At 36.2% G+C, this 27539-nt stretch overlaps 6 protein-coding genes, 2 non-coding genes and 1 pseudogene across 9 annotated transcripts; 6 read left to right on the top strand and 3 right to left on the bottom strand.

Annotated features, from left to right (window-relative positions):
- Window positions 1–3187, top strand: LOC125195395 (putative lipase YDL109C). Its single transcript, XM_089069564.1, has 12 exons — window positions 1–132; window positions 220–274; window positions 704–848; window positions 991–1058; window positions 1326–1396; window positions 1584–1835; window positions 1997–2160; window positions 2233–2288; window positions 2372–2424; window positions 2494–2662; window positions 2760–2857; window positions 2946–3187. Exons 2-12 carry the CDS (start codon window positions 223–225, stop codon window positions 3045–3047), a joined length of 1230 nt encoding a protein of 409 aa, XP_088925690.1. The 5' UTR covers window positions 1–132; window positions 220–222; the 3' UTR covers window positions 3048–3187.
- A 25-nt stretch (window positions 3188–3212) lies between these two features.
- On the bottom strand, window positions 3213–4124 carry LOC125197256 (heavy metal-associated isoprenylated plant protein 28-like). The gene is made up of 3 exons (XM_048095978.2): window positions 4028–4124; window positions 3717–3792; window positions 3213–3630 (listed from the first exon to the last, which is right to left on the bottom strand). Exons 1-3 carry the CDS (start codon window positions 4031–4033, stop codon window positions 3257–3259), a joined length of 456 nt encoding a protein of 151 aa, XP_047951935.1. The 5' UTR covers window positions 4034–4124; the 3' UTR covers window positions 3213–3256.
- Window positions 4125–6096: 1972 nt separating this feature from the next.
- LOC125195394 (uncharacterized) lies at window positions 6097–6572 on the top strand. The gene has a single exon (XM_048093546.2). The coding sequence runs from the start codon at window positions 6097–6099 to the stop codon at window positions 6505–6507; it is 411 nt and encodes a 136-aa protein (XP_047949503.1). The 3' UTR covers window positions 6508–6572.
- Window positions 6573–6735: 163 nt separating this feature from the next.
- On the bottom strand, window positions 6736–8040 carry LOC125193265 (dual specificity protein phosphatase-like protein). The gene is made up of 3 exons (XM_048091036.2): window positions 7906–8040; window positions 7222–7472; window positions 6736–7133 (listed from the first exon to the last, which is right to left on the bottom strand). The coding sequence occupies exons 2-3, from the start codon at window positions 7463–7465 to the stop codon at window positions 6979–6981; spliced, it is 399 nt and encodes a 132-aa protein (XP_047946993.2). The 5' UTR covers window positions 7466–7472; window positions 7906–8040; the 3' UTR covers window positions 6736–6978.
- Window positions 8041–9304: 1264 nt separating this feature from the next.
- On the bottom strand, window positions 9305–9491 carry LOC125197695 (U2 spliceosomal RNA). Its single transcript, XR_007172223.2, has one exon. It is a non-coding gene; the product is annotated as a U2 spliceosomal RNA (small nuclear RNA).
- Window positions 9492–10153: 662 nt separating this feature from the next.
- Window positions 10154–10224, top strand: TRNAG-GCC (transfer RNA glycine (anticodon GCC)). The gene has a single exon. It is a non-coding gene; the product is annotated as a tRNA-Gly (tRNA).
- Window positions 10225–13292: 3068 nt separating this feature from the next.
- On the top strand, window positions 13293–15703 carry LOC125193081 (uncharacterized). Its single transcript, XM_048090806.2, has 2 exons — window positions 13293–13866; window positions 14715–15703. The coding sequence occupies exons 1-2, from the start codon at window positions 13496–13498 to the stop codon at window positions 15577–15579; spliced, it is 1236 nt and encodes a 411-aa protein (XP_047946763.2). The 5' UTR covers window positions 13293–13495; the 3' UTR covers window positions 15580–15703.
- A 2182-nt stretch (window positions 15704–17885) lies between these two features.
- LOC125192904 (UBP1-associated protein 2C pseudogene) lies at window positions 17886–20101 on the top strand (annotated as a pseudogene). The gene is made up of 2 exons (XR_016128733.1): window positions 17886–19207; window positions 19772–20101. The product of XR_016128733.1 is annotated as a UBP1-associated protein 2C pseudogene (transcript).
- A 3661-nt stretch (window positions 20102–23762) lies between these two features.
- Window positions 23763–25542, top strand: LOC125196996 (senescence-specific cysteine protease SAG39-like). Its single transcript, XM_048095686.2, has 2 exons — window positions 23763–24202; window positions 24854–25542. Exons 1-2 carry the CDS (start codon window positions 23770–23772, stop codon window positions 25441–25443), a joined length of 1023 nt encoding a protein of 340 aa, XP_047951643.2. The 5' UTR covers window positions 23763–23769; the 3' UTR covers window positions 25444–25542.
- Window positions 25543–27539: the final 1997 nt, after the last annotated feature.

Here is a 27539-nt window from a genome sequence, read left to right as displayed (position 1 = left end):
TTTCGGTTACCCGCCACAATCCACCACCGCCGTCGTCTTCTTCCAGCTCCTGCTCACCTTCACCTAATTCTTCTTACTCTGCTTTCTCGTCTCATCCCCCGGGGCGTTATTGGAATTTCATTACTTTCTCCGGTAGCCTCTCTTCTCTCTCTCTCCCTGAAATGTGTAATCTGTGGACGAAATTTGCTGTCAGGATTTTCACTATTTTGTGATTTACAGGCAATGGAATTGTGGAATTTCTGGAGTTTCGTGATTGGCGTATTCGTTTTTTACTGTAAAAACCTAGTTCCTGTTTCTCTTTTAATTTGATTGTGAAATGTGAGCATCTTTGTGGAATCTAGATCACGAATTTTGTGAAAATTTTGCAATTTATAAGTTTTATGCCTTTACAAACTGAAATTTTAAATTCTATTTCAATAACCGGCCAATGATTAAGTCACTCCATTATTTATCTGAATGGATAAGCTATCCCTACCTCTTAATAATTTCAACATTGATTACTTGGTTGGTGCTTAGTTTATGTAATGATTGTTCCTGTGGATCTAGTTTGTGAATAAACCATGCTTCTTTGCTGAAACTTTGTGTGCTAGCCTACTATAATAGTAATTCAATTATTGAATACACTTGTATGGTATAAGGAGCAAGGTACATTCATTGATAGCATATCTGCTTCATTTTCACTATATTGATCAACATCTTGCAGGCTTAAAAGTTATCTGGAAGCATCACGGCCTTAAGGCTCAAGCGATGAGTACTACTCAAGGAGATCTTTCATCTCCAACGGCAATGATAAATTTGGAGGACAAACCCGATCATCTTCTCGTTCTTGTTCATGGCATCATGGGGAGGTATGCTGATTATTGTACATGGACTAAGTAACAATGATTTTGCTATCTCGAGAATTTAAAGTAGATATTGAATCTGATACTGCATTAAGTTGCACATGATGTGTCAAGAGTTGAGTTTTGCTGAAGTTTCTAAGTATTTCAGCCCAAGTGATTGGACGTATTGTGAAGCAGAGTTGAAGAGGCGATTAGGGAAAAAATTCTTGATATATGGTATGTTTTCTTTTCTAATTGTTTTACATATAAGGTTTAACATGAGCTTCAGTCCAATTTTACGGTGTGTATAGTATCATGGTGTACAATATTGACATGAGGATTAAACTGTTAAGAGTGCTTACTTTTCATGAATTATGGGGTTACAGATATAGATGGGCTTTTCTTAGAGGATGACTAGAGATTTTATATGCAAAAGCATGCCAATGTTTGATGAATTTGAACTGACAAGTTCTCATTTAAGATGTTTACTTCCTTCTATTGCAGCGAGTTCTTGTAATATGTACGCCAAGACTTTCACAGGCATTGATGGTGCTGGTAGACGACTGGCTGACGAAGTAAGTTCTTTCGGTTATGGGCTTGTACACATCCCTTTAATACTAGTGTGCTTAGGGTTGTGAACCAACATTTTTTCATATGCCAGAACCAGAAGTCCTTCTACTGCTCATTATGAAGAGTAGGGCCTGAATTGGCAGTTGAAGTGTTTCTCTCCTTTACCCCTTTCTCTTTTCTTTTCTGGAACAGGTCACGGAGGTCGTGAAAAAGGCGGATAGCCTAACAAAGATTTCATTTTTAGCCCATTCACTTGGTGGATTAATTGCAAGATATGCAATTGCTGTCTTGTACACCCCTAATGTTTTTTCTGATTCTCCTGATAATACGTACACAAACTCCGAACCTTCATCTCCTCAAAATGGTGGCTTGATTGCTGGTCTGGAAGCAATTAATTTTATTACCCTGGCAACACCGCATCTTGGAGTAAGAGGGAAAAAACAGGTATATTTTGCTGATAGCAAGGTTAACATGAAATTATTAATATTGTTTTTTTTATTTGGATCAAATGGCTTATTCTTTAGAACCAATCTCATGCTATAGAATATACTATTAGCTTATAATTGATCCGACCTCTAAACAATGAATTTTCTTCAATATTTCAGCTTCCATTTCTTTTGGGTGTGCCTTTTTTGGAGAAAATTGCTCCGCCGATTGCACCTATTTTTACTGGGCAAACTGGCAGTCAGCTCTTTCTCACTGATGGAGAGGCCAATAAACCACCTCTCTTATTACGAATGGCCTCAGACTGCGACGAAGGAAAATTTTTGTGAGGAATCTTAACTTGTTGTCATGCTTTCTTGTCAGAATTTTAGGCTTATTTTTCTGAGTTGCATTGCAGGTCTGCACTCGGTACTTTCCGGTGTCGGGTCCTTTATGCAAATGTATCTTATGACCGTATCCTGATTTCAATTACTATAAAAATGTTTTTTTTTTTTTTTTTCTTCTATTGCATTAGTTGGATTCTTAACGATGTCCAGATATGGTAGGTTGGCGGACGTCCTCCATTAGAAGAGAAGAAGAACTTGTTAAAGTAATTTGACATTTCCTAGTTGCGTAGAATTATATTGATTAGTCATATATCTAATTTTGACACTGGCAGCCTACAGATGGGTCATTGGATGGCTACGAACACATTGTGAACGTAGAGTATTGCCCCCCAGTTTTGTCTGAGAGTGCGAATTTCCCTTCGGAGGCCGCTGAAGCGAAGGAGGCTGCTCAAAATGATCCGAGCACGCAGAACACCGTAGAATATCACGAGATAATGGAAGGTACAATCCTAATTATGAATTAAGATGCCTAGAGTATTGAGACGTAAAACTGTTTCACTCAGTACTCTGGCCGTTCTTTGCACACTACAATATTCAGATGAAATGATACGTGGATTACAACGATTGGGATGGACGAAAGTTGATGTTAGCTTTCACTCAGTACTATGGCCGTTCTTTGCACACTACAATATTCAGGTAAAATAATCTTTAAACTCCTCACACACCACCACACGGCTTATAGAAGCGACAGTCCTTCAATTTATACCTTGGTTGTAATAAACAGGTGAAAAACGAAAGGTTTCATAATGCTGGAGCCGGAGTGGTGGCGCATGTTGCTGACACCATAAAACAACAAGACTCTTCGCCATGTATAGGTGTTAATTAGTCGTTGTACGCTGACAACATGATGGAAAATTTTAGTTTCCACATAATTTGTATCATCATTCTCAGGATAATTATCTTTTAATTTATAGATGATGGTTATATTTTTCATCCACTAATCAAAGGGGAGAAAGTTTGGTTCCACATGATGTGTTGATTTTGGTATCTGCAGAAACTGCATTCAAAAGTGTTGCTTTCTTTATCTTTCATTTATTACATTACAGAGCAACCAGTGGCGTTTTCGTCGCTAAAAATGTCGGTGGTGCGATTGTCAATGATATCCGACCCAGGTGGCTGCTGGTAGTAGCCGTGGTCGTGGCCATTGTAGCCATGTTTACGGTAGTTGTAGGTGGAGGTTGTGGACTCAGCTGTGAAATAAGTCGCTGGGGTGCTGTAGCCGGAGGAATAGGCATAGCTGGCCTGACTCCCCCCTGAGTAGTGGCTGTAGTAGGCCGGGTTGTATGGAAACGGCCATAGCTCTGCTGTCCGGCCAGTCTTTCGTACGGTTTTCAGAACCTTTTTCTGGCTCGCCCACCCCGTCACAGTCACCTTTTGCATGTTCATATCTACGTCTATGCTGTCCACACCTAATTAAGTACTTTCTTCTTAGTCTGAATTTAATAGTAATATGGACGAATCATAATAAAAGGAATTGAAAGTAGAGGGTTTGTACCATCTAATTTTGAGAGGGCTTTAGTTATTTTTCTTTCACATCCAGGACAATCCATGTGCACTCTCATCTCCACAATCTGCAAACACGATATTCATGTTATATAGCTTATGTGAGCATTATCTGTGAATACTTTTACGGAGACCGGAAGCTAAAGCTAGCATGCGAGCACAGACTAATCAACACCAACTCATCTTTTTTTCCCCTCTCTACGACTTAAATCTGAAGTCTAGACAGTTGAAAGCTTCATCGTATATGCATACGTATAATACATATATGCGTGTATATATATACATCGGAGAGGGAAAACTAACCGACATGTCGAGACTTCAAAGGATATTAGGATCTTTGTTCCTACAATTTTGCTAGTATGATAAATTGTCAAGATCGTATGCCATTTATATATAGCAACAACTTTCATGTATGTATGTATTTGACGTAATTAGAGAGCGCAAGTAACTTTGTTACTTGAATATGATTTTCTACGTATTAATTATCATAATGTTTTTCCTCTTCCTACTATTATAAAGTATGCTTCTTGAAAGGAGGACCGAAGCGTGAAATTACACTGAAACTAGTATTTTTTTGGTTGTTTATTGCATTTTTTTTCTGATATTGTATTCGTATAAATGTCATTTTGACAGAGTCTTTCGTATTAAAAAATAATTAGAAGAATAAAATATGTGGTTTAGGTTGGCATGCTAATCCTTTAGTCAAATAAACCACTCTACTCTATGATCTCTATCTCTTATTAACAAAAGGATATATTTAGGCAATAGTTAGAGATATAATTTGGTCGATGGCCAAATAATGAAATTTGAGTTGAAATTGTAAGATATAATGAGAGATAATGAACTAATCAAAATCCATGAAAATTTTAATTTAAATCAATGAAATAGAGAAAAGTATTACTTACGTGCATTATTTCTAGAGAATGAGATTCAAGAAGAACTTATCAATAATAGAAGGTAACAAAAATACTAATTTTTGTGTATGATCCAAAATGAAAAAAAAAAAAAAAAAGAAAGAAAAAGGAAAAACATTGGTGTGGATCGGCATAATTATGACGGAACGTAATTATCTCAAGGTTTATTACCAAGAGATTTGCGATTAATTGTTTAGTTAAAGATTTCTTTGTGAGAGATTTCTTTATTCTTCTTTTTGTTCTTTTAAATATTTTAATTCCACTATTAAAAATCTTACCGGATTTGTCAAGGAATGCCTAATATTTTATGGAGGTATAGCAAAGATACGTTTGCTTCTAAACATCACCACAATAGTGGGTAATACTTAAAGAAAGACCTCAATATACATAGTCCCTTTTATTTAATATTATGATGAAACCCGCTGACGCAATACTAATAAAATGAGAATAAGGTGAAGTTTACTTTACACTAAACAAAGTCAGGATAGTATTAGGCATTGGTGCAATGTAATTTACATGAAAATGACACTCACCATTCCAAATTGCTTTGCAGTCACGTAGCTGACTACTTAAACATGCACTAATACTATACATTAATACATACTACTTCATATACTGAATTTATTTTATAACTTATGGATTTATTTTCAAGGCAAGTTGTTGTGCCAACTTGGAATATTCTGAACACCACAAGTTTATGCAGCTCAAAGCTTCCCACAATAGTTAGATATTTAAGATTTGAATTACTTACTGTACTCTCTCGGTTTAAGTTGAATCGAGATCAGCACTTTAGCCAAATTAAACCGTAATAATAATCATGATAAAAGTTCTGTTAAAAATCGAAAACAGACATCTTAGCGCGCCCACCACCACTACCGCCTCGCTCAATGCCTGCCACGGAGCCACGGCCTCTCTCTCTTATCGGGAGGTTATTATCCAACCGTGCAAATGCTATACCACCGAAAGGGAAAGATTAATAAGTAGAATGTGAAGAATGCATAGGGCCAAATATTAATAATAATCTTGACATAACCAAACTCACCCTTAAAAAGAAATCCAACAATTATGGGCCAAATACCCATAAGCAAAAGTATGGTATGAACATATCCATTGCAAAAGAATTATAATTAATTTTACTACTTAACACCATTTTTTATTGCAACTGTAATGATTGATCCAAATGCATAGGACTAAAACCTATAGTCTCACTTATGCTGCAGAAGCCATAATCAAGAAAGATTGCAGTTGAAGAAAATGCCAAGCTGCATTGTTTTGCAAACTGTGAAGTATATATATACTAATAGATTACGTTAAGTGATATTACCAAAGCTAATCATGTTGGTTTCTCCATTGCAATTTTGTATCTTTTGGTTTTACCTTATGTATAAATTCTGATCAAGCAACTACTTCAAAACCCCACAACTACTAAAATAAATAAACAAAAACCCTTTTTCAGGAATGGCAGAAAAGGAAGGAGCACTAGTGAAGCAAGGCCATGAAGAAGGGCTAAAACTCGCCACATCCCTACTCGAAGAGTTCGAGCTGCCAGGTGGCCTTCTGCCACTGGCTGATGTGGTCGAAGTAGGGTTCGTGAGGAGCAGCGGGTACATGTGGATCCAGCAGAAGGCAAAGGTGGAGCACAACTTCAAGATGATAAGCAAGCTCGTGAGCTATGACAAGGACATAACGGGGTACGTGGAGAAGAAGCGAATCAAGAAGCTCAAGGGAGTTAAGGCCAAGGAGCTGATTCTATGGCCTCCTGTCGGTCAGATAACCGTTGATGATCCGCCCACCGGAAAGATTCACTTCAAGAGCCTTGCCGGAATCACCAAGACTTTCCCGGTCGAGGCATTTGCTCCGGGCCAGTGATGGATCCATCTTTGTTTAGCCATCACTGATTCTTGATGGCCCTTTGTTTCTCATCTTCATTTGAATACTTCAGCCACTTCAAATTTCCAGTGTTAATATACCAAATAAAGAGCTCTGTTTCAAATATCACCAAGCTTAAAGAGCATTCACAAAACACCAGATCAACCCTTAAGATCTTACGACGATGATGATGAACTCAAGAAAATGAAATTAGAACGAAGCTTAGACTACTAAAAAAGCACCACTCCATAAAGCACTGCATATGTGTGTATACTGTATATATATAAACATCGATAAAGTTTCAACAAAACTTCGGGAGAGGATAAACTACATCCTCATGCTAAACAACACACCCAAAGCAATGCCAACTAATAAGAAACATTCTAACATTCGAAGCAGCTAAAGTTAATTGATGCATTCACAGATAGCCTAATGTCTCATTCTCAAAATTCAAGAGATAGATGTAGAAACTTAGTAATGGCACTCATCTAAACGACTCTTGTGCAGCTGAAACGCAGGATTAATCCACGCCCCACAGTTGCACTGCATGCCTGCCCAATTGAAGGAACCCAATCGCGCTTTGCAACCAATGCATTGGAGCTTGTCTCCCACACAGCCCTCTTCCACTGCAAAATTGAAACCAAGCTAAATAAGGATTTCTCTGACTCAAACACAGTTATGGCAATCTCCAGTGAATGTTAAGGCTGTACTAACATGCTTCCATCCATTTCATGGGCTCCACAAAGATAGAGGAGCATTCAAGAACCTGCACATCGGTATCAGCACTTCGCTTTTTCCATTTGAAGCTCTTCTGCCCTCCTCCCCGCTCGTGGCAAACAATGTGATCCTCTGAAGCAACAAGTCTACGGCATTTCTTGCAGCGATACGTAACCAGGGGCTTCGGATCAGAAGCTACAGCACTGTTATTAAGATCTGCTTCCATTGCAACTGCCTCCATCTCCAAACTACCACAAACATTATAGCAACATTTTTTTTTTTAATTTATACACAAAATATCCAAACTACCACAAACATGAAAGCAACATATTTTATTTTTTTATACACAGCATAAAAATCGCTTTCAGGAGCGAAATTATTTAAAAAAATCCAAGCTTTTGGAAGAAATTAAAGCGGTAAAGCATGAATGAAGTAGGCATGAAAATCCAGAAATCTATGTACATATTTCAAAACGAGAGAGTGTAAACAAATTATATGAAAAAAAGGTAGGATTCCAGAAAACCTAGCACCAACCATCTAAATTAACAGAGAAGCAACTAAAGAAATTGCGAATTTAGGGTTTCTGAGAATTAGTAGGTGAAATTGAAACATCATTGATAAGATTTCAGGCGTGGCATAGTAAAATTAAGAAGAAGAAGGAGATGATGAAGAAGGGTTTACCGACTGCACAGCAAAATTAGGAGCTCGGCGCCGTTTCTGCTGCGTCTGCTAATTTATTTACTTAAATTTTCTCTAAATCGAGTAGAATATAATTACCATATTTATTTTTTTCCATAAATATTCATTATTCAATGGTAAGAATATTTGAGAATGTACTTATTCAATATCGAAGAGGTATATTTACTTTTTTTCAACACAAAAAATAAATACTCCGTATAACAATTATGTCTATTTACTTTCAATTTTTATAACTTCTCTTAGTATTCAATAGTATTTTTTAAGAAAATATATTTATATTTATAAAAAAAGTACTGAATGACAAAGTACGTTCTCAATTTACTTTTTTATGTTAGAGATCAAATGTTCAAAATTTAAATGATAAATTATAAAATTTTAAAAATTCTCAATTAAATTTTGTTTTGATTTTAGATAATTGAGATCAAAATATCAATATCAAATTGCAACAACCAATTATAATATTGTAACTGATTCTCTCAGATTTTGATCAAATTCATTTACAATAGTGTACATTCATTGCTACTACAGGTCTGTAAATCCATACAGACACCCACGCATAGTTTCAATTTTATTTTAATAATTTAATTCTAATCTCGTAGTATTAAATCAAAATCTTGCATAATGGAGTATTATACGTAAATCTGCCTCATCTCAGAGTAGTGGGCTGAAACATTTTTTCTTTGGGCTATAGTATCATTTCCCTCTTCTCTTTCTATTAAAAGCGATGTGGGATGCACAAAACAAGTTGAAAACATTAAGATTTCAACCTCTAAAAGAATGTATTATGTTCATTTGGGATACCATAAACTCGTATTTAGGGATCTAGTCTCTATAACTTTAGCATAACTCCAATATTCATATTAAAAAATAATAAAAATATAAAAAAAATGTTACGTGCTACATACTTATTGCATATTGATGGTCATAATGTGTTTCTAAGTTCTAACACTTTCCGCATTGTAAATCCATTTCTTTTGTTGATTGCTTTTACACATTTTAGTCATTTTTTTCACTAAAATCATACTCTCTCTGTCCCAGAAAATTTGTCACGTTTTTCCGTTTCCATTCATCTCACAAAATTTATCGCATTTCACTTTTTACTGTTTTTATTAGTGGAGCTCATATTCCACTGACTCATATTCCATTAACTTTTTCAACTTATTTTTTATTACATTTCTTAAAACACGTGTCCAAAGCAAAGTATGACAAAATTTATAGGACGGAGGAAGTAATATTAAATTAATTTATTAAAATAATTGATGGGTGTGTTTTCAAAGTATAAAAATTCTATAGTAATTATAAAATATCAATTAGGATACCGGTTTATCACTATGTTATATTCTCAAAACAATAACTAAAAAGAAATATTAGACTAAATTTGGTGGGGTGTGCCAGGCCAATGCAATAGTGCAACACAAAGGCAACACACAGAAAACCCAGATAGCAAGCTATCTTTATGGGTCTTCCCCCTCAAAAAATAAATTTAATATCATGTGAGCCAATGGCCCTATTAAACTGATAAGAACAGATACTACACTTGATCTTAGCCAAAAGGCCGAGAAAGGTATGAGGCTTAAGTTGTAAGTCCCTATTAGTTTATAGTATCATTTTCCCTTCTTCTTTTTCTATAGACCGATGTGGGATTCTTAAAACACGTTGAAAAATATTCATCCATACAGCGTTGAGATCATTGAGCCAAGAGGATTGCAAACACATAATTTAATAGATTCACACGAACAATGTTGATCCTCTATCCTTTTGCTTCCTCAAGAATGATTAAGGCGATTGACATTACTGCTGTAGGGGTAGGGCTATATTCTTGTGGTCAAGTAAGATTATATGTTTGGTCCTTTGTATATTATCCTTTTAATATAAGTGAAAAAATGGATTATGCTGAAAGCATGCTAATATATATAGCCGCATGCGGACTATCTTGAGATACGATGATATCTTGAGTTAATATTTTACTTTTTCTATTTGAGTCATCATAATTCATAAAGTATATGATAGACATTATAACATGTTTCACTATATGATATAGTCATATAGATAATATAGTGGTATATTATTGGTTTTTAAAATAATAGGATTGCGTTTAACAGTTGGCTGATCCAACAAGAAAAATGAGATAATATTATCATATAGTGGCATTGATTTATAAATAAAATGATGTCAACATTTGTGACAAAAATCTTTAAAATAAAAATATTCACTCAACTAGAACATCAAAGCACCAGTGGTCTAGTGGTAGAATAGTACCCTGCCACGGTACAGACCCGGGTTCGATTCCCGGCTGGTGCAATTATTTTCCTCTTTTGATAATATTTTAAATTTTTTATATTGTTGATGAGAAATTATGCTTTATATGTGAAAAATGTCATTGTTGACAATGGTTAGTGCGAGAGACATCCATTTACGAGAGATGCTAGACAAAAATCGGATTTAATTGAATTTTCTAACTCTCGTGAGTAAGTCGATCCCCGACCCCACCTTCATTTGCCATTGACCTCGTATTTGGGTCGTCTCCACTCAGGTTTTCGAATACGCATATTTCTTTCAGAAAGGGCAACGAAACGAGGACTTTGAAGATTCTTCAAGTCACCTCAACTCGTCGCTATTCCTTTTGCTCGAATCAAAATACGCTGCTACATTCACTCTCGTTTCCACTACTTGCAACTTGGATAATGCAAATTAGTGTTAATTTGTAGTGGAATTCCTAATCCCTATTTCTTCACATCTGCATATTCTCAGTGGAACACTAATCAAAAGTCCAACACTACTTATTTATCACTACCTCTCCATGTGTTTTATCAAGGCACGTAAGAATCCATACAAATTTAAATCCACATTTTATTGGATAAGACACGTTGCCATATTATATGGTGTTGCGTTATGTGATATCTTGTAGGCAATTGCATTTATTTAATTAGTTTATAAAACTCTCACTTGATATATTGTTGTAGTATATTCTTGATGGTGATGAGATGAATTGACACGTGTGTTTGAAAATCTAAAATCTAGTGCGACGATGTGGTTGGTCAATTGACGTGGTGCTATATATAGATTTGTGTAGGGTTGGATACTTGGATTCAAATTAAGGGAGAGCCAAGTGTTGTGGGAGAATTGGCACGTGTGGAAAATAGAAGTGGAGCACCATGCATATTCTACATGTGTATATGTAAATCGATAGATTGTTGGGGCCAAATGCCAATGCAAATGTCATTTCCAACTTCAGTTTCAAACATGACGGTTTAAAATTAGTCCGTGTTTCAAAAATCAGACAGGACTAGCCGATTTGGTTGCACAACAATGAATCATACTCCAACACAATGCAAATTCCATAAATGCCCTTTCTAATTAATGCAGTATCACCACACCACGTGTCACAGTCAAGACCGTCTAAAATTCACCTTCGATTACTGCAATCTCGATTAATGATATAAGAGTGGTCAAAAACATATACTACAACTCTATATACAAATAATACAATTATCTTTATCATTATCATGATCATTATAAAACATTAACATAATAAACTCATCAACCACTAGCAATTGACATAATTAACTCTTCATTAATGCGACATTGCTACTACACGTGGGTGGTAACGTTGTCACGGCCACGGCCACGGCCCCGCCCCCATCATATTATCATCTTTTGTCTTTTCAGATTGGGTATGAAACTTCTATTTTTAAGTGCCGTTTTTTTCCCAATTTTAATTAATCCACCCTATTTTAAATAATCTTTTTTTCATTTAAAGATGAGATACCATTTTAATTGCTAACGTAAAAGGGACTCACTCGGATTGTTCTGATTAGTGATTGCATTGATGAACTTAGGAGACCTACAATCGAAATGCAAAATGATCTCAAAAGCAATAGAAATAGAAAAGTGATAAACTCTATGGCTCTACCTTAGATATACTAATAATTGAATATTGCAGAATATATTTTAGAATAAAATTAAATAAGGATTATTGGTGTAACTTCTGACGTGGAAACTGGAAAGTGGCCTGTACAATATATATCTAGATTTTGGTCAGAGTCCAAATTATAAGCAAATAACTAGGTAACATGATAATAATAGTATATGCGCTATTCAAAAAAGGCAATACTACGTGCAATTGCAGCAAGATATATGGAGGCAATTTGGGGCTAATTAATGACATATTAGTAATTTGATATCATAATTATATTCTTTAATTATTATTAATTTATTTATTTATAAACTAACTAGTTTATTATCTTGTTTTCTCCAAAATAAATACAATGAAACTTTAATAAACTAATTATTTTTAAGTACTAGTCTTAAATTTTTATAAGTGGGTTGAATTTGTGTTTTGGTGACAAGAAAACTATAAAATGTCTTATTAAATGTCTAATTTCGTTATTTTTTGAGTATATGTAGAGACACAAAAGATATGTTGCACGTCTTATTTGAGCTGCTATGAGCACGACTGCATTCCACGTATGAGATACACTACTGGAATTTTTAGCAATTTATGTTTATGGATTTTGCAATCTCAAGCCTCTTTCATCTAATATCTTTATTCCAAATACATATACACACATGCATTTGAAAATTCAGATGATAAACAAATATATAGGATCTTATATTTATAAGATCTTATTAAAAAAATTTCCATGTCAGCCTACATGTGTGATGACAACTGGACAACAGGTGGAATATATACTCATCGCCACAAGCAATTAATGTTGGTTCAGAATTACCACTTCATGTTCTAAGATATATACAAACTAAATCTTAAATCTTAATTAACACAATAAAATCCCTAGCGTATCAATGTAACCACAAATTATCACAGAGTGTTAGTATGGGAAGAAATCATATGTAATTAGGGAGAATAATCATCTAGGAAACTTTGACTAAGGGATCTCTTACATTATTAGCAAAGATTGTGATCGTGTAAATATCTTTTCCTGATTCATATAAAAGGGTACAGAACTAATGTGAATAAACACAATTCGATACAATATATTTTCTACAAATTAACCACAGATCACAGATTATTTCATTTCACCTTAAGCAGTATGTATTTTTCTATTCATATAAAAAAATATTTGATAATTTTGAGAGGATTGCATGGATCAAAATTATAATCCCAACCGGATCTGTTAGGTAATACCTATGCAACATTAATTACTACTATAATTATCATTTTGCTTACTCTAATTTGACTATGATTATGTCACATTTCACTAGTGTCAGTGTCCCAAATCGCCAGCCAAGTAAAATGCAGGATATCACATGGGCATTTGTGGGAACTCCAAAAACTTTATTCACTCTCTATTTAATAATCCCATGTATAAATTGGTGCAATTTTATCAGAACAAAAAATAAATATTTTGACGAAATAGACGGATCGCTTTAGCTGCATGTGCTATCTATCCTCTTCTTTTGTATTTTCTCGCAAAGCCTCCTTCTGCATCTATTTGATTCTCCCACTTTCTCTCCTAATCCAATTCAGAAATAAATAATTATTTAATATATAGTAGTATTAAATTAATTGATTAGGCAAATACAAATTCGAACTCCTCCAAGTTCTTGAAATATGTCCGATTCTTTAACCAACTGCTTCTTCACTCAAAGATTTCCATCCAAGAAAGAGTGCAAACCGGCGGCGGCGGCGGTTGAGACTATAGATACAGTTATGCTGACGTGTCAAGGATCCAAGAGTGACGATCGTGATTGGATGGCCGCGTTGAAGAAATCGGTGAAGTTGCTTCATTTTGGGGGATGCGAGGAGAAGGAAGCGGCGGCGGGAGAGATGAAGAAGCTGGCGGAGGAGGATGCGAAGCGGATTCGGACCATGGCGGAGCTCGGGGTTATTCCGCCGCTGGTCGCCATGGTCGGGTCCGAGGCGGCGGCGCGTCGGAGATTGGCTGTGCAAGTTCTCATTCAACTCGCCAATGCCTCTTTCACGTAAGTTTTTTTATTTAATTTGTGTGATTTCATATTTAATCATCGAAATGCATGATCATGATTAACTGATTAAGGTTCCTTAATCAAAGATGATGATTTTTTTTATTTCTTTTTTTTTTTTGGATGAAGAAAACAGAGGGAGGAACTGTTTCATCAATTGGAGTAGACGAATTTAGTTGGGATAATTGAATATGTTTAATTGTGGGAGGGACCAAAGCTATACTTATTCTTAGTTAATATAATGAGTTGGAAAAAATTGTTGCACACAAATGGAAAATGGAACCATAATGGAGGCCTAGTGGCCATTATTATTGACTTGTGGGTGGGTGGGGTGGGCGGCGCCACCGCTCTCGCCGGTATTTCTTGCTCGCCGGCGAAGTCTTTCCTTTGCCGGCATTTATTAATCTCAAAATTAGGTGTCTCGAACTTTAGTACTTGATATTCTTGTTTTCTTAGATAATACAACTTGGAAATTGAAGGATATGATGGACCTCACAATTAGTACTATTTTTATATTTTAGTCCGTTCATAAAAAATAGTCTATCTTTCGTAATAAAATTTTCTCGTGAGGGGCTATTATTTGCGTACTAAAATTAACGATGTCAGTATAAGACTATTGGTAGTGGATGGAGTGAGTATAATTTAGAGCTATATGTTGAAGATAAGGATAGTATGCTGAGCTAACATCACTTTTTTAACGTTTTATCATATTGGCACGTTGATGTACATCCAAATAGAATATGGAAGGAAGCATATTTTAATGAATTATTGCTTTTTAAACCATTAATTCTTCAAGTGGGAGTGGGTGTGGTCTCTTTTGGTTGCTGATATTATGCTTCTTGTTTCAGTAACAAGGCTGTAATGGTGGAGGCAGGAATTTTATCAAGACTGCACAAGAATATGAGTTTGTTAAATGAAACAGATAAGCAAGAATCAGCAGAGCTTCTCCTCGCCATATCACACCTAGCCAACAGTCAATTCCCCTTTAACACATCAAGAATCATTCCAATTGTAGTCAGCATTCTCGAATCAAATCCAAGCATAGCCACTAAACACCTCTGCTTGAGCACATTGCACAACCTCTCTTCCCTCCTCGACAACGCGCCAGCCCTGATCTCGACCGGGGTGGTCCCCACCCTAACGAAGCTGGCCTCGTCGAGGGAGACCTCCGAGAGAAGCCTGGCCACGTTAGGCAACCTGGCAGTGACCTCAGCTGGGAGGAAGGCGCTCGAGGTGGACCCCACCGTGCCCGAGGGCCTAATCGAGGTCATGACGTGGGAGGAGAGCCCGAAATGCCAGGAGCTCTCTGCCTACATTCTGATGGTCCTGGCCCACCAGAGCTCCCTGCAGAGGCGGAAGATGGCCGAGGCCGGGATCGTGCAGGTGCTTCTGGGAGTGGCGCTGCTGGGGAGCCCGCTGGCGCAGAGGAGGGCGATGAAGCTGCTGCAGTGGTTCAAGGACGAGCGGAGGGTGAGGGTGGGTCCCCACTCGGGGCCCCTGCAGGTAGGGGGCGGGGCGATCCTGGGATCAGGATCGCCCCTGAGTGAGAAGGAAGCGGAGGAGGGGAAGAGGATGATGAGGAGGATTGTGAGGCAGAGTTTGTGTAAGAACATGGAGAGGATCACGCGTCGCGCCAACAGTGGAGCGCCCGGGGATGCGGCCGGGGTCAAGGCGTTGGTGGTTAGCACAAGTTCTAAGAGCTTGCCATACTAGGAAAGTCAATAAGTTTTTTTTTTTGGTACATACAAAAGGAAAGAATGAGTACTACTTGGTTCATGTTTGTGATTCTGATTGTAAATCATGGATGATTTTTTTAATAATAGTGATTTTTTGGTGATGGTTTGTGATCATATTTCCTTTTGATTGCAATGAAAAGAAGAACATATTACAGACAAGTATTGTGCATTTGTGTGATGTCAAAAACAATGCACATTCCGATTCCGTTACAAAGTGTGGCATCCGATTCCCAAATTGTGATCATCACATCACATGTGAAAATTGAAATGAACCTCAAACTCAATTATGTTAGTTCCATTTTTTTTATCATTCTTGTGTTGTGGCAACATATTGTTTAGACATGTTACGTCTTTATTCATGTACTATACTACAAAGGGATAATTGGTGATACAACCATTAAAATTGAACCAATTTCGGTATATTTACTTATCTTTCAAATTTTAAATGTTCATGAAAATTTGATGTTCAATAGTAGTAATTTCGTCATAAATAGATGATTTTCTGATGACAAAACATTGTTTTGGCATAACACAATCGTTTTTTCCGGGCTATGCATGCGCTTGATTGTCGTGCCTATACACCGGAAATCGGTGATTCCAACAGTTTCAAACCAACAGTTCATCACTAGTTTCAGTTTAACGATATTCTCAATCATAATCGGACTAGGTAACCTGATAAATCGATTAATAATGAACCTTTTGCGTTTGGTTCTGGTTCCAATCTATAATCGACAATTCAGAGCCGATAGCTAATTACCAATCCAGTTAAAACTGTGCCTCTAATAAATCTAAATGGTAAATGCAAAAAAAAAATATAGTGCGCGTGTATTGGTATAACGATAGAATGATTAATGTCAGGACCAAAGGTCATAAGTTCGAATCCATCGTGGCACTAACTTAAAAATTTGAGTGCACTACATAAAAATCTCTAACGTTTCCGTTTGTGTCACTGCAGACCCTTAACAAAAAAAAATATTGCCAGACGACCCTAACCTTAAACATAATCACATATCTTGTTTTTCTGACTAAAATACCCTTAAGCCCTAAAAGGGCATTTTTGTCATTCCATTATATTGTTGACATGTGATTTTTGGGACATTTTTGTCAGAAACTTCTTATGTAATTTTCTAATAAGTTCTGGTACTTCATACATAATTAAAATTTTATCATTATTTACACTTTCTAATTTTTTTTATAATATACATATTTATCATTAACCGCATTAATTAATATGAAAATAATAAAATGAGACCCTTTCTTCCTTTATAAGACTCATTTTCTGATATTTTTTTAATGTTTTCTATTCCCCCTAATTTTTATTTATTTTTTACCTTGATTTATTGATCGATTTTATTTGTTATGAAAGTATCCAATTTTGCAATATTAATTTATAAATTTACATTGTCTTAATTTCAGATATTATTATTAATAAACCCTATATATTCATATGATCGTTAAAAATTTCAGTTGGAACTAAATTAAAATTCTTAATAAAATATCAATAAATATAAAATTGTCTTAAAGTTAGGGTTAGATTAACAAATTAGTTCGATGATATATATTGAAATAATATTTTAAATGTCATTGTTTTCAAGAAAATAATTATTGTATCATTTGATTAAATATGAAATACTATTTTTTGTTCTATGTATTATTGATTCAGATTTTATTTCATAAATAACTTCATTTTTCCATATTTTTTGTTGTTTCTCAATGAATTTCCTACATGATAGTATATTGTTATCACTAACTAGAAATAGAAGAATGTAAGAATTTTTTTTTTTATGTAGAAATATTGACAAAACTTTAATCACGTATGAAGTACCAAAATTTATTAAGATATCATATAAGAAGTTGCTGACATAAATGTGACATAATTCATATGTCAGTGAATTTAGGGATTGCCAAAAATGCCCTTCAGGGCATTTGGGCATTTTGGTCCGAAAAATAGCTACAAATATACGATATGTGATTATGTTTAAGGTTAAAGTTGCGTGGAAGTATTTTTTTCCCCTAGGGCCTGCAGTGACACAAACGGAAACGTTAGGGACTTTATGCCGTAAACTCTACAAATTTATGTTTATTTTCTTATAAAAAAAAGTCAACAAGAAAAAATTAGAAAAAAATCTAATAAAAATCCTTAATAATATTGCTTATCTAATAATTGTGGGCCATTTCAGTGAAGGATAATTAACATATTTCTGGAGAAGGCCCAAAAGGAATATATTAAACGCAGCGTTTCGCAAAAGCCTCATTATATATCGCCCCTTTCCCCAGTAGGGTTTCCTCTTATCAGTTATCACATTCACAGTCACAAGCAACCGCAATTAGGGTTTCCACCACAATCTCAATTCTTACTTTCTCAGCCATGGATCTCACCAAGAAACGCAAGGCCGATGAGAACGGAAGATCGTATCCCTTAACCGCCGATCTCGGGAACCCAATGGCCGCCGTGCCGCCGTCTTCGATGGGCATCCTTGCTCCCGAAGACGCAGAGAAGATCCTCGAGCCCTTCACCAAGGAGCAGCTCCTTCCGATTATTCGCGCCGCCGTGCTCCGCCACCCCGACGTCTTGGAGGCCGTGCGCGCCGTCGCCGACGCCGATCCCGTCCAGCGCAAACTCTTCGTCCGCGGCCTCGGTTGGGAGACCACCACGGAGAAATTGCGTCAGGTGTTTTCCACTTATGGGGAACTGGATGAGGCGAATTCCATCGTAATTACCGATAAGAATACCGGGAAATCGAAGGGTTACGGGTTTGTGACGTTTAAGCACATCGATGCTGCGATATTAGCATTGAAGGAGGCCAATAAGAAGATTGACGGGCGGATGACGGTGACTCAGCTTGCCGCTGCTGGAAATTCAGGTAATTCTCATTCGAGTGATGTAGCGTTGAGGAAGATTTATGTTGGTAATATTCCGTTTGAGATTTCCTCCGAGAGATTGTTGGCTCACTTTTCGATGTACGGGGAGATTGAGGAAGGGCCATTAGGATTTGATAAGCAGACTGGAAAGGCCAAGGGTTTTGCCTTTTTCGTGTATAAGACAGAGGAGGGTGCGAAGGCCTCATTGGTAGACCCCATGAAAACTATCGATGGTCATCAGCTTGTGTGTAAGTTGGCTACAGATAACAAGAAACCGAAGCCAAATGCTGGACCACCAGGCGGAATGGCTCCTGGTATGCCGAATTCTGGGCCTATGGGTATGCCGCCACGGAATTATGGTATGGGAGGTTATATGGGATACGGCCCAGGGCCTAACATGCCTCAGCCACCGCAGCAGGGTGGAATGGTGCATCAGAATGTAGGCTACAACACTGCAATGGGTGGGCCTGGAGGACCCGGAGGTCAAGGTTATGGTGGTGGATATGGAGGTGGTGCATCGGGGTATGATGGAGTAGGTGGGGCTGGAGCCGGGGAGTATGGTGGAGGCATGGGTAGTGCTGGGGGATACAGAATGCCTCCTAGTAGCTTGGGAATGCAGGGATCTGGGGGTTATCCTGATAGTGGGAGCTATGGGCTTCAGTCGGCGTATCCTCCGCAGCCAAACCACCCTGCTGGTCCAGGGTCTAGACTTCCGGCCTACCAGGGCATGCCACCATATTGAGGTATTGATTATATGTGACTTATTCAAATCTGTTGTTGTGTTACGTACTTAAGTGCATGATTACTTCATATATTTGTGGTAGCCAAATGTTTGATTCTGATTTAATGTCTAATAGGTAGATAAAGGTAGTTTCGTAACTGAGTTGACTCTGGTCGTAGGTATCTAATTGGGTTACATTTAATTAGATGTCTCAATTTGACTCTTGACATAGATCACCTTGTTTGATTGTTGTCTGAGTGAAATATGGTACCACATACATCTTGGTTAGTAAAAGAATGCTCCTACTTGTTGTTAGTTGTGTGGTCACAGACTAGGGGGTCATGCTTCCTGGTGGTGCTTCTGTTTTTTTTTATGCGCCATGGCCTTTGACTGTAAACATTAAGCAGATTTCATGCAATCTTTCCTAATTATAAAGATTTAGGGGCTGTGATTGTAATTCATATTGACGTGCTTGATTAGCCGAGTTTAAGGGTGCATCACTTGTATCATAGTATAATCTTTCTGTTGACTTGTTTTTTGAGTTTGAATTGGATTGATGGATTCGGTTTTGCATTTACATGTTCAGGTATTTGACAGATTCTTGGGCGCAAATGTTTTAAATGGTTGTGGTGATTATGTGATTCCCGACTGTGAAATCTTTGGTTGATAAATGGACTGCTGTAGATCTTTGGATGCTCAACCTACTTGTGGATTTATGAGCTATAATTGTGCTAGAATGAGCTCAAAGTTGTTACTTGAGACTTGCTGTATTATGTGATAAGTGGCTCTGAAGTGTTCTAAACATGGGTTTGCTCTTTAGTGCTGAGCTTTAGTTTTATCTCTGCTGTGTTTTTGTTTCTAGTTCATTGTAATATCTTTTTACCAGTCATTTTTACGGATGTTGCTTACTTGTCTATGTTCTCTGCTTGAATGTTTTAAGTGCTTATGCTGTGGCTTCTGTGGATGCCCTTTCCTACCTTTGTGCCGTAGATTTCAGGGTGAGGTTGGCATCTTTTTGTAAGGTCATGGACCTCATGGTATAGTGTAACTGCACTTAGTCCATCCTGCACTTAGGAGTATAAGTGAATACTTACTTCCTTTGGTTTGATTTCCTTGAATTTTCTTTTATGGAATAAATAAATGGGTTCTCTAAAGATCTGTTTTGGCTTTGTGGCAAGGATAGTATGCATTCCTCAAATGTTTTCTTGTTCTCAAATTCATTTCCAATAGAAATTGATCATTTTGCTACCTGATAATAAGTAAAGTCTTTTAATATGTAGGTTTCTCCTACTTACTACATATGTTACCTAGTTTTCCCATAGTCCTTTTTCCACCTGTCAATTATGGATTTAGGTGGTTCTTATTGAATGGAAAACCAGCCTTTGATGTGCTTATGTTGGCTAGTTAGCTTAATCTTTATGCTGGGATCTGCCTTTTCATTTACATTGTTCCTTGTGGTATTTATGAATTTTTCATTTGGGTTGATACTGTGTAATTGGGATTGAAACTAACAAAGAGGATTTGTGATGCAAACCTTTCTGACCTCTTTCCTGCATGATAGATATCGGTCTTCAGAAATTTAATAACTGAAATTGTGTGGGGCATATCTGTTATATGGATTTTATCGGAAGCTTTTGTCTATTTTAATTTCCATTTGTCATCCTTTTCCTTATGGCTTTGAAACATTTGTTTTGCGATGGAGGAATTAAGCTTTTATGTAGATATATTCATTGGTTCTGTTAGAAATAATTTGTTTGGTGTTATGCATATGAATAAAGACTTGTGAGAGAAGTTCTTGGTTGATTTTTGAACTTGTCCTTTTGTTATATGTTGTCATCTTTTGGGATATTTATCTTGTGACCCATTTAATCGGTGAAAAATATGCCCATCTTGACAAAAGTGGGTTGTGTGTAGCAAGTTTTGTATATTTAACTAGTGGATACATTGTCAAAAATATAATCTTGAAAGTGGGAGTAGTAGTTCCTGTTATTTTCATGCTGTGCTATTTAACAGGGATGATGCATTGTAATAGTAAATTATACAAACAAGAATAAATGTTTATTTGGCCATTTTCTATTCGTATATCTTTTACATACGAGTATAAAAATTATTGCAATGAAATAGCTGAAAATCAGTGCAGCTAGTTTGATCCCTAATTGTGTTCCTGGTTTCTTAAATCAACTTGGCTAAAGCAACAAAGCAAACCACTTATTCAGACTCTTTTTTAAATAAAAAACCAACTTACCTAAAGTAACAAAGCGTACCAATTCCTGATCGTTTTTCTGATTATTCGTCATGTAATTTAAATTTGTAAGCAGCCTGTTAGATGGTTGATTAATTAGTAATCCTTCAATGATCTTTATTCCATGCGTTTAGTAAAATGTTTCCACTTGCTTCGACGGAAGACAACAGGAGGAAACAACTAACAGAATTATTTTTAAGAATAAATAGCATAGTGAATAGTAATTTAAAAGAAGTTAAATAATTCGCTCAAGAGTTGAGATTAAAACGTTGTAGAAATGTGAGATTATAAGTAGAATGAACGTCTCCCATATTATATCAAACCAAGGACGGAGACAGCGTTGGCCAAGCCACCGCTCCAGCGGGGGCTTGGCCGGCGCCGGATCCATTTATATTTATGAAAGATTTAATTTTGTATTTGTATTATGAGATTAGAGAAAGACCTCCACAACTGCATCAGCGTAGAAGAAAGAAAAATATGCAGATGCGGAGTGGAGGGGAATCCTCTGCTGTGCTAAATAGCACAGCAGACCATGCTGTTAGATATATAGAATAAAATAATCAAATATAAAATAAATTGAATATTTATGTATTATTTTAATATAGTGTTAGAGATTGCCGGGGCTGCTGTGCTAATAGCACAGCAGAGGATCCCAGCCCGATGGGAGTAGCTTTTACCAGAGGGAGGAAGAAGAAGATGCGGCACACGTTTTTAGGTTTTGATCAATTGGGCCTTTTAAATGGGTTTTGAATTTTGATTAATTTAGTCAAATGACCCCGATATTCAATGATTGAAAAGTTAATGAACTAAATTGGTTTTGAGATTAATTACTTTATTTTACGAAAATAATTAAATGGCTTTATTTAATTAATGCCTTATTATATTTAATTGGATTCACCTAAATTATACTAACATCAAAATTAAAAACAGTTATTCGAATAACTTACTATTTGAAATACATTACATCAAATTAAAAACCAAATAACTAAATTACAACAAATAAATTAGTTTTTATTCTAATACCTCTTTTTATATGTATTTCGATCTAATTCCTCATTCAACTTAAATTTTGATTTCTCAACATTTATGGTTGCTTGTTTTCATATTTCAAACAAAATAGGGGCATCATTGTTTTCTAAATTTGATTGCATATTATTTACAAATCTATTAGAATAATAAATCAAATTAAATAACTATAATATATATAATATTAAATATTAATAATTATTTTATTAAATTTCAGCACCGGCTAATTTGTATTTCTGGTTCCGTCCCTGTATCAAACCATCAGCTAATGTGAGATATAAGTAGGATTAACATCGCCAATATTATATCAAACCATCAGCCTTTGTAGATTTTATTTTAAAATCAATCGGTGATAGGAGCAATTAATAAGGCTAATATAGTTCAGGAGGTTCTATCATAAATTTTAATGTCAATAAGAAAACTTGCCTATAACACAAATAAAATAGTTCCATTTGCAAACAATTTGTTGACTAGAGACTTCCAATATCATATTGTAGCGGATAAATGGTCGATTTTGTCTCATAATTTGGAGTGAATTTCGGACGATTGGAATCGATGTGACAATCAAAATTATACACTGATTACCTAAACATTAATTTTTCAAAATTACACTTTGATTTCGTAAAATTACATGCTTATTGTTTAAAATTATACTTTGATTGCTCACCAGAACTTTTCCACGAGTCATTTTATTCTAATAAATGAAACGATGAATACTAAAAGTTAAAACCTGAACAGTGGAACATTTTCAGGTAAATGTCCTAAACGATGAGACAAAATCAATCATTTATCCCCAATAGCACTAATAGTTAATAAACGCCTTAAACGATGGTACAAAATCAATCATCTATCCCCAATAGCACTAATAGTTAATAAACGCCTTAAACGATGGTACAAAATCAATCATTTATCCCCAATAACATTAATAGTTTCGTTTGCAAACAATTTCGTGAATTAGAAGAGTGAGTCTTCCACTATCTCAGTGTAACACTTACTACAAGTTTCATTCGCACATCATTTTTTTAATTAGAAGAATGAGTCTTCCACTCCCACGTTAATTGTGAAGATAGTAGTAATTCTTTGCTCATCGTGATTTCTGTGTTATTTTCCACAACTAAGTCTCCTTCATTCTTCTTCGTCGTTATTCTCCCTTAATCTCTCCTTGATTTTCTTTCCTGAATTCTATCATTATTTTTCCTTTAACTGAGTGCTGAACAATCAGTCGTATCGTGTGTCGGAAGCACAATGTGAGTTGTATAAATAGCTCCATCACTTCTCTCCAAATTCTCACATCAAAACACATTTCAAATATCAACATGGCACCACCAACACTTGTAACTAAGCTTGTTTTGAGTGCATTTTTTGTGCTTCAGATTTGTGCATTTGCGAGCGCACGCCGCACCTCATCAATGGCGAAGAGGCACCAGCAGTGGATGACGGGATTCGGGCGCAGCTACAAAGATGCCGAGGAGAAGGCCCACAGGTTCAAGATATTCAAGGCCAATGCCGCCTTCATCGACACCTTCAACGCCGGTGAGAACTGCTCCCACACGCTCGTCATCAACGAGTTCGCTGATCTCACTCATGAGGAGTTCATGTCGACTAGAACTGGAGCCATGGTGGGGATGGAATCTCTCCGCACCTCGTCTGCGTTCATGTACGCAGAAGCGGACGACGATGATATTCCGGACAGCGTCGACTGGAGAGCAAGGGGTGCCGTCACTCAAGTTAAGAATCAAGGCCAATGTGGTAAGTCAAAAACACAATTTTTATGATTCAATTTAGCGATGATGTTCAATATATATATACCATTTTGTTACGGATTTCAGTATTCCATGTCGGTTGTGTTAGACAATATATGTAAGGTTTATAAATCAAATGAGCAATCTTTCTCATTTAGTCTATAAATCCTACACCAGTTGCTATCACGATCGATGTGGGACATTGAGTCCGTAACATATTGGTGTTTTCATTGAAAGGTCCCAACGGCTCAAAGTAGTGGCCTATGAAATGGTGACCTAGAAAAGGAGTCACTCGTGACCAAAGAGTATGTTTGAGAGCCAACTTAGAATAGTGACCGACAAAATTGTAACATGGGAAAGATGGCATGCCATGGCCAACAAGAACGTTGCAGTGGCATACCTACGTGGTAACAAGAGTTTATATTATTAAAGACAACTAAAATTGTTCGATTCATAAGTTTTTTGTTTTAAAACAAATTTTGTGCAAATAAGCCAGAATATGACTTTTATATCTGTAATTACGCACTCTTAAATCGAAAATCCTGAATATACCACTATGATGTTTGCTTTTAAGTTTTATAAGTGATTGACGTAGAATTTTATGGGATGAGTTCTCGTATTTAGTCATTCACATTTAGAGACACATGGGATATTGCAGGAAGTTGTTGGGCATTTTCGGCAGTTGCAGCAACAGAAGGCATAAACCAGCTGACCACCGGGGATCTGGTTTCTTTGTCCGAACAAGAGCTCATTGATTGCGACAATACCCAAAGCCAAGGATGCCACGGCGGATATCCCGACAAAGCGTTCCAGTACATCGCTGATAACGACGGCCTCTCACCCGACTCAGACTACATCTACGAAGCAACCGATGGCAGTTGCAGCCCTGAGCGAGCGACTTCCCGCGCCGGCAAGATCAGCGGGTACGAGAATGTCCCGGCCAACGACGAGGCGGCGCTGATGAAGGCCGTGGCTAACCAGCCCGTCTCTGTCGTCATTGATGCTGGCGGAGCCGGGTTCCAGTTCTACAACAGCGGCGTCTTCATGGGAGAGTGCGGGACGGAGATGAACCATGCGGTGACGGTCGTCGGCTACGGCGAAAGTAGCGACGGAATTAAGTATTGGTTGGTGAAGAATTCGTGGGGACCGGGATGGGGAGAGGATGGATATGTGAGGATTCAAAGGGAGAGTGGAAATGTTGAAGGACTTTGTGGCATTGCTAAGTGGGCATCCTATCCCGTTGCTTAAATTATTATTATTATTATTATTATTATAAAAATGTCGCGCACATCAAAAGATAGTGTTATTTTATATGTGACACATTTATAAAAATATTTATATACAGTATTACTCCGTCTAAGGTAGTTGAGTTGTTTTTATTTTTGCACTCAGTTTTACAAAAATGAAATAGTACATAGTTAAAATGGAGAGAGAGTAATGTAAGAGAGAGAATAATGCAGAAAAGAGTGCAAAAAGAAACGAACTAACTACCTTGAGACGGAGAGAGTGTTTTGTTAATTAGTACTGTACTATTAATTTTTCACTACGAGTTTCGTTTTATGAATCCAGAGTCGGTAATCCAAATCAATCCAAATCATATGAAAGTACTACTATATGGATATAGTTCATGTGTGACAAGCTATTTAATAGTATTTCAAATTGATGAAACTTCAAATAAGTTTGGAATGTTGAACAACCAATTCTACCAAACAATCACGGAGCAGGAAAATAGCATGTAACCGAAAATTGAAGTAACTGTAATTGATAGGGTTTCAAAGGGGGTAAGAAAATTCACTTCAGAATATAGAGCTTTAAAGGACAAGAAGAAACGGATTATAAAGATGAAAACTTTGTTAAAATGTTTAGCAAATGTGAATAAAATTAAGCTCGATTGTATATAAATAAAACTGGCTGGTCCAATTACAATTTATTTTTAAATGAGTTAGTAATGATAAATCAAGGGTTTCTGTCCATAGTATGCACGCGTTTGTACAAAAATATCACTCTCTTTGAAATCTATACCCCAAGGCCAAGAGCTACCACCAAATGGTGCCTTTTATGAAAGAATTAACAAAAATAAAATAAAATGATGCTTTCAAAATCTTACTTTTTGTAAGTGGGATTGTAATCTTGATTTGTTGTAAAGTTATTTTAGGCTTGATGAAAAAAAGAGTAAATGCGTATATTTTGATTATCATAAAATACTTATATATCTCATGTTAAATTAGAGCAAATTATCAAATGAATTAAAAATTTAAGTCGAATTCGGAGCAGTCCCATATACTTTCTAAAAAACAACTATATATCACAAAGTTTACAAAATGTACAATTATCCAATTCTAAATTTTCCAATGGCCTATGTGCGTATTGCCTCTCGCCATTAAAATTTTCAATCACGAAATATTATTAAATTAATTCTATTATAGGAGTATCGCTTAAATTAAGTTTCAAACGGAATATTAGATTATGAAATTTCAGTTTTTTCCAATTATTGATTCAGTGCAAAACCTCTGGTGCCTCGATGTTGTACATAATTTTCTTTCTTTGGTATCCTTCTTCTCCCCATTTTCTCTCTCTTTCCCTAATTGGTACTATAACTCTTTGGCAATTTGCCCAAATTGTTTTGTTCTCATAGGTTAACCATGCTGCTTTTCTCTCTCATCACTCTATTTTAATTCCATGTTAATATATAATTATGATGAGAAATCATTTTCAATTCACATAACGTCTCCGCTGGTGTAGGGTCTTGTTTTGCACCTTTGATTTTCAATCAAGATTTTTGTCATTCAGGTATAAGTTGTTTCATCACTTTCACTTCTCCATCAAAACTTGCCTAGTTAAAATTCTTGAGTTCCCATTGCAGTTTATTTTATAATGAGTACACAATGATATTTTATTTGTTTTTGTGACTCTGTCAATAGTATTGCCGGTCATCGCAAGTCTAGCTAAATTTTCTACATCGATTATATGAGTGGTTTTTCTCCAACATTTTATTTCAATATCCTACTGATAATGCACGCATTTGTTTATAAATATCTTATCTTTGCAAGGTAAACCCTAATCGTACGTCAAGAGCTAGCAAGTAACAAATGGTGCATTTTAAGTGAAAAGGCATTTAAGATCTTGCCTTTTGTAAGTGGGATTATGATCTTGATTGTTTTAAGTACACGTAATTAATATAGTATGATGTTTGAATCATATGCTTGCTGAAAAATAAAGTTAGGATTTGGCTTTTTCTAGTGATTTTATTGCGGCATTTGCTATAGAATCAGCGGAATTTTACTTTTACCTGCATTCGTTTTCGGTATTTTGTAAAAATAATAATCAAAGGAATAACCACTTCC

This window comes from Salvia hispanica, chromosome 4, assembly GCF_029641045.1.
Source record: "Salvia hispanica isolate PSC_SH4W2 chromosome 4, Shi_PSC_v1, whole genome shotgun sequence".
Taxonomy (NCBI): domain Eukaryota; kingdom Viridiplantae; phylum Streptophyta; class Magnoliopsida; order Lamiales; family Lamiaceae; genus Salvia; species Salvia hispanica.
This window is presented reverse-complemented; position numbering and strand designations above follow the sequence as displayed.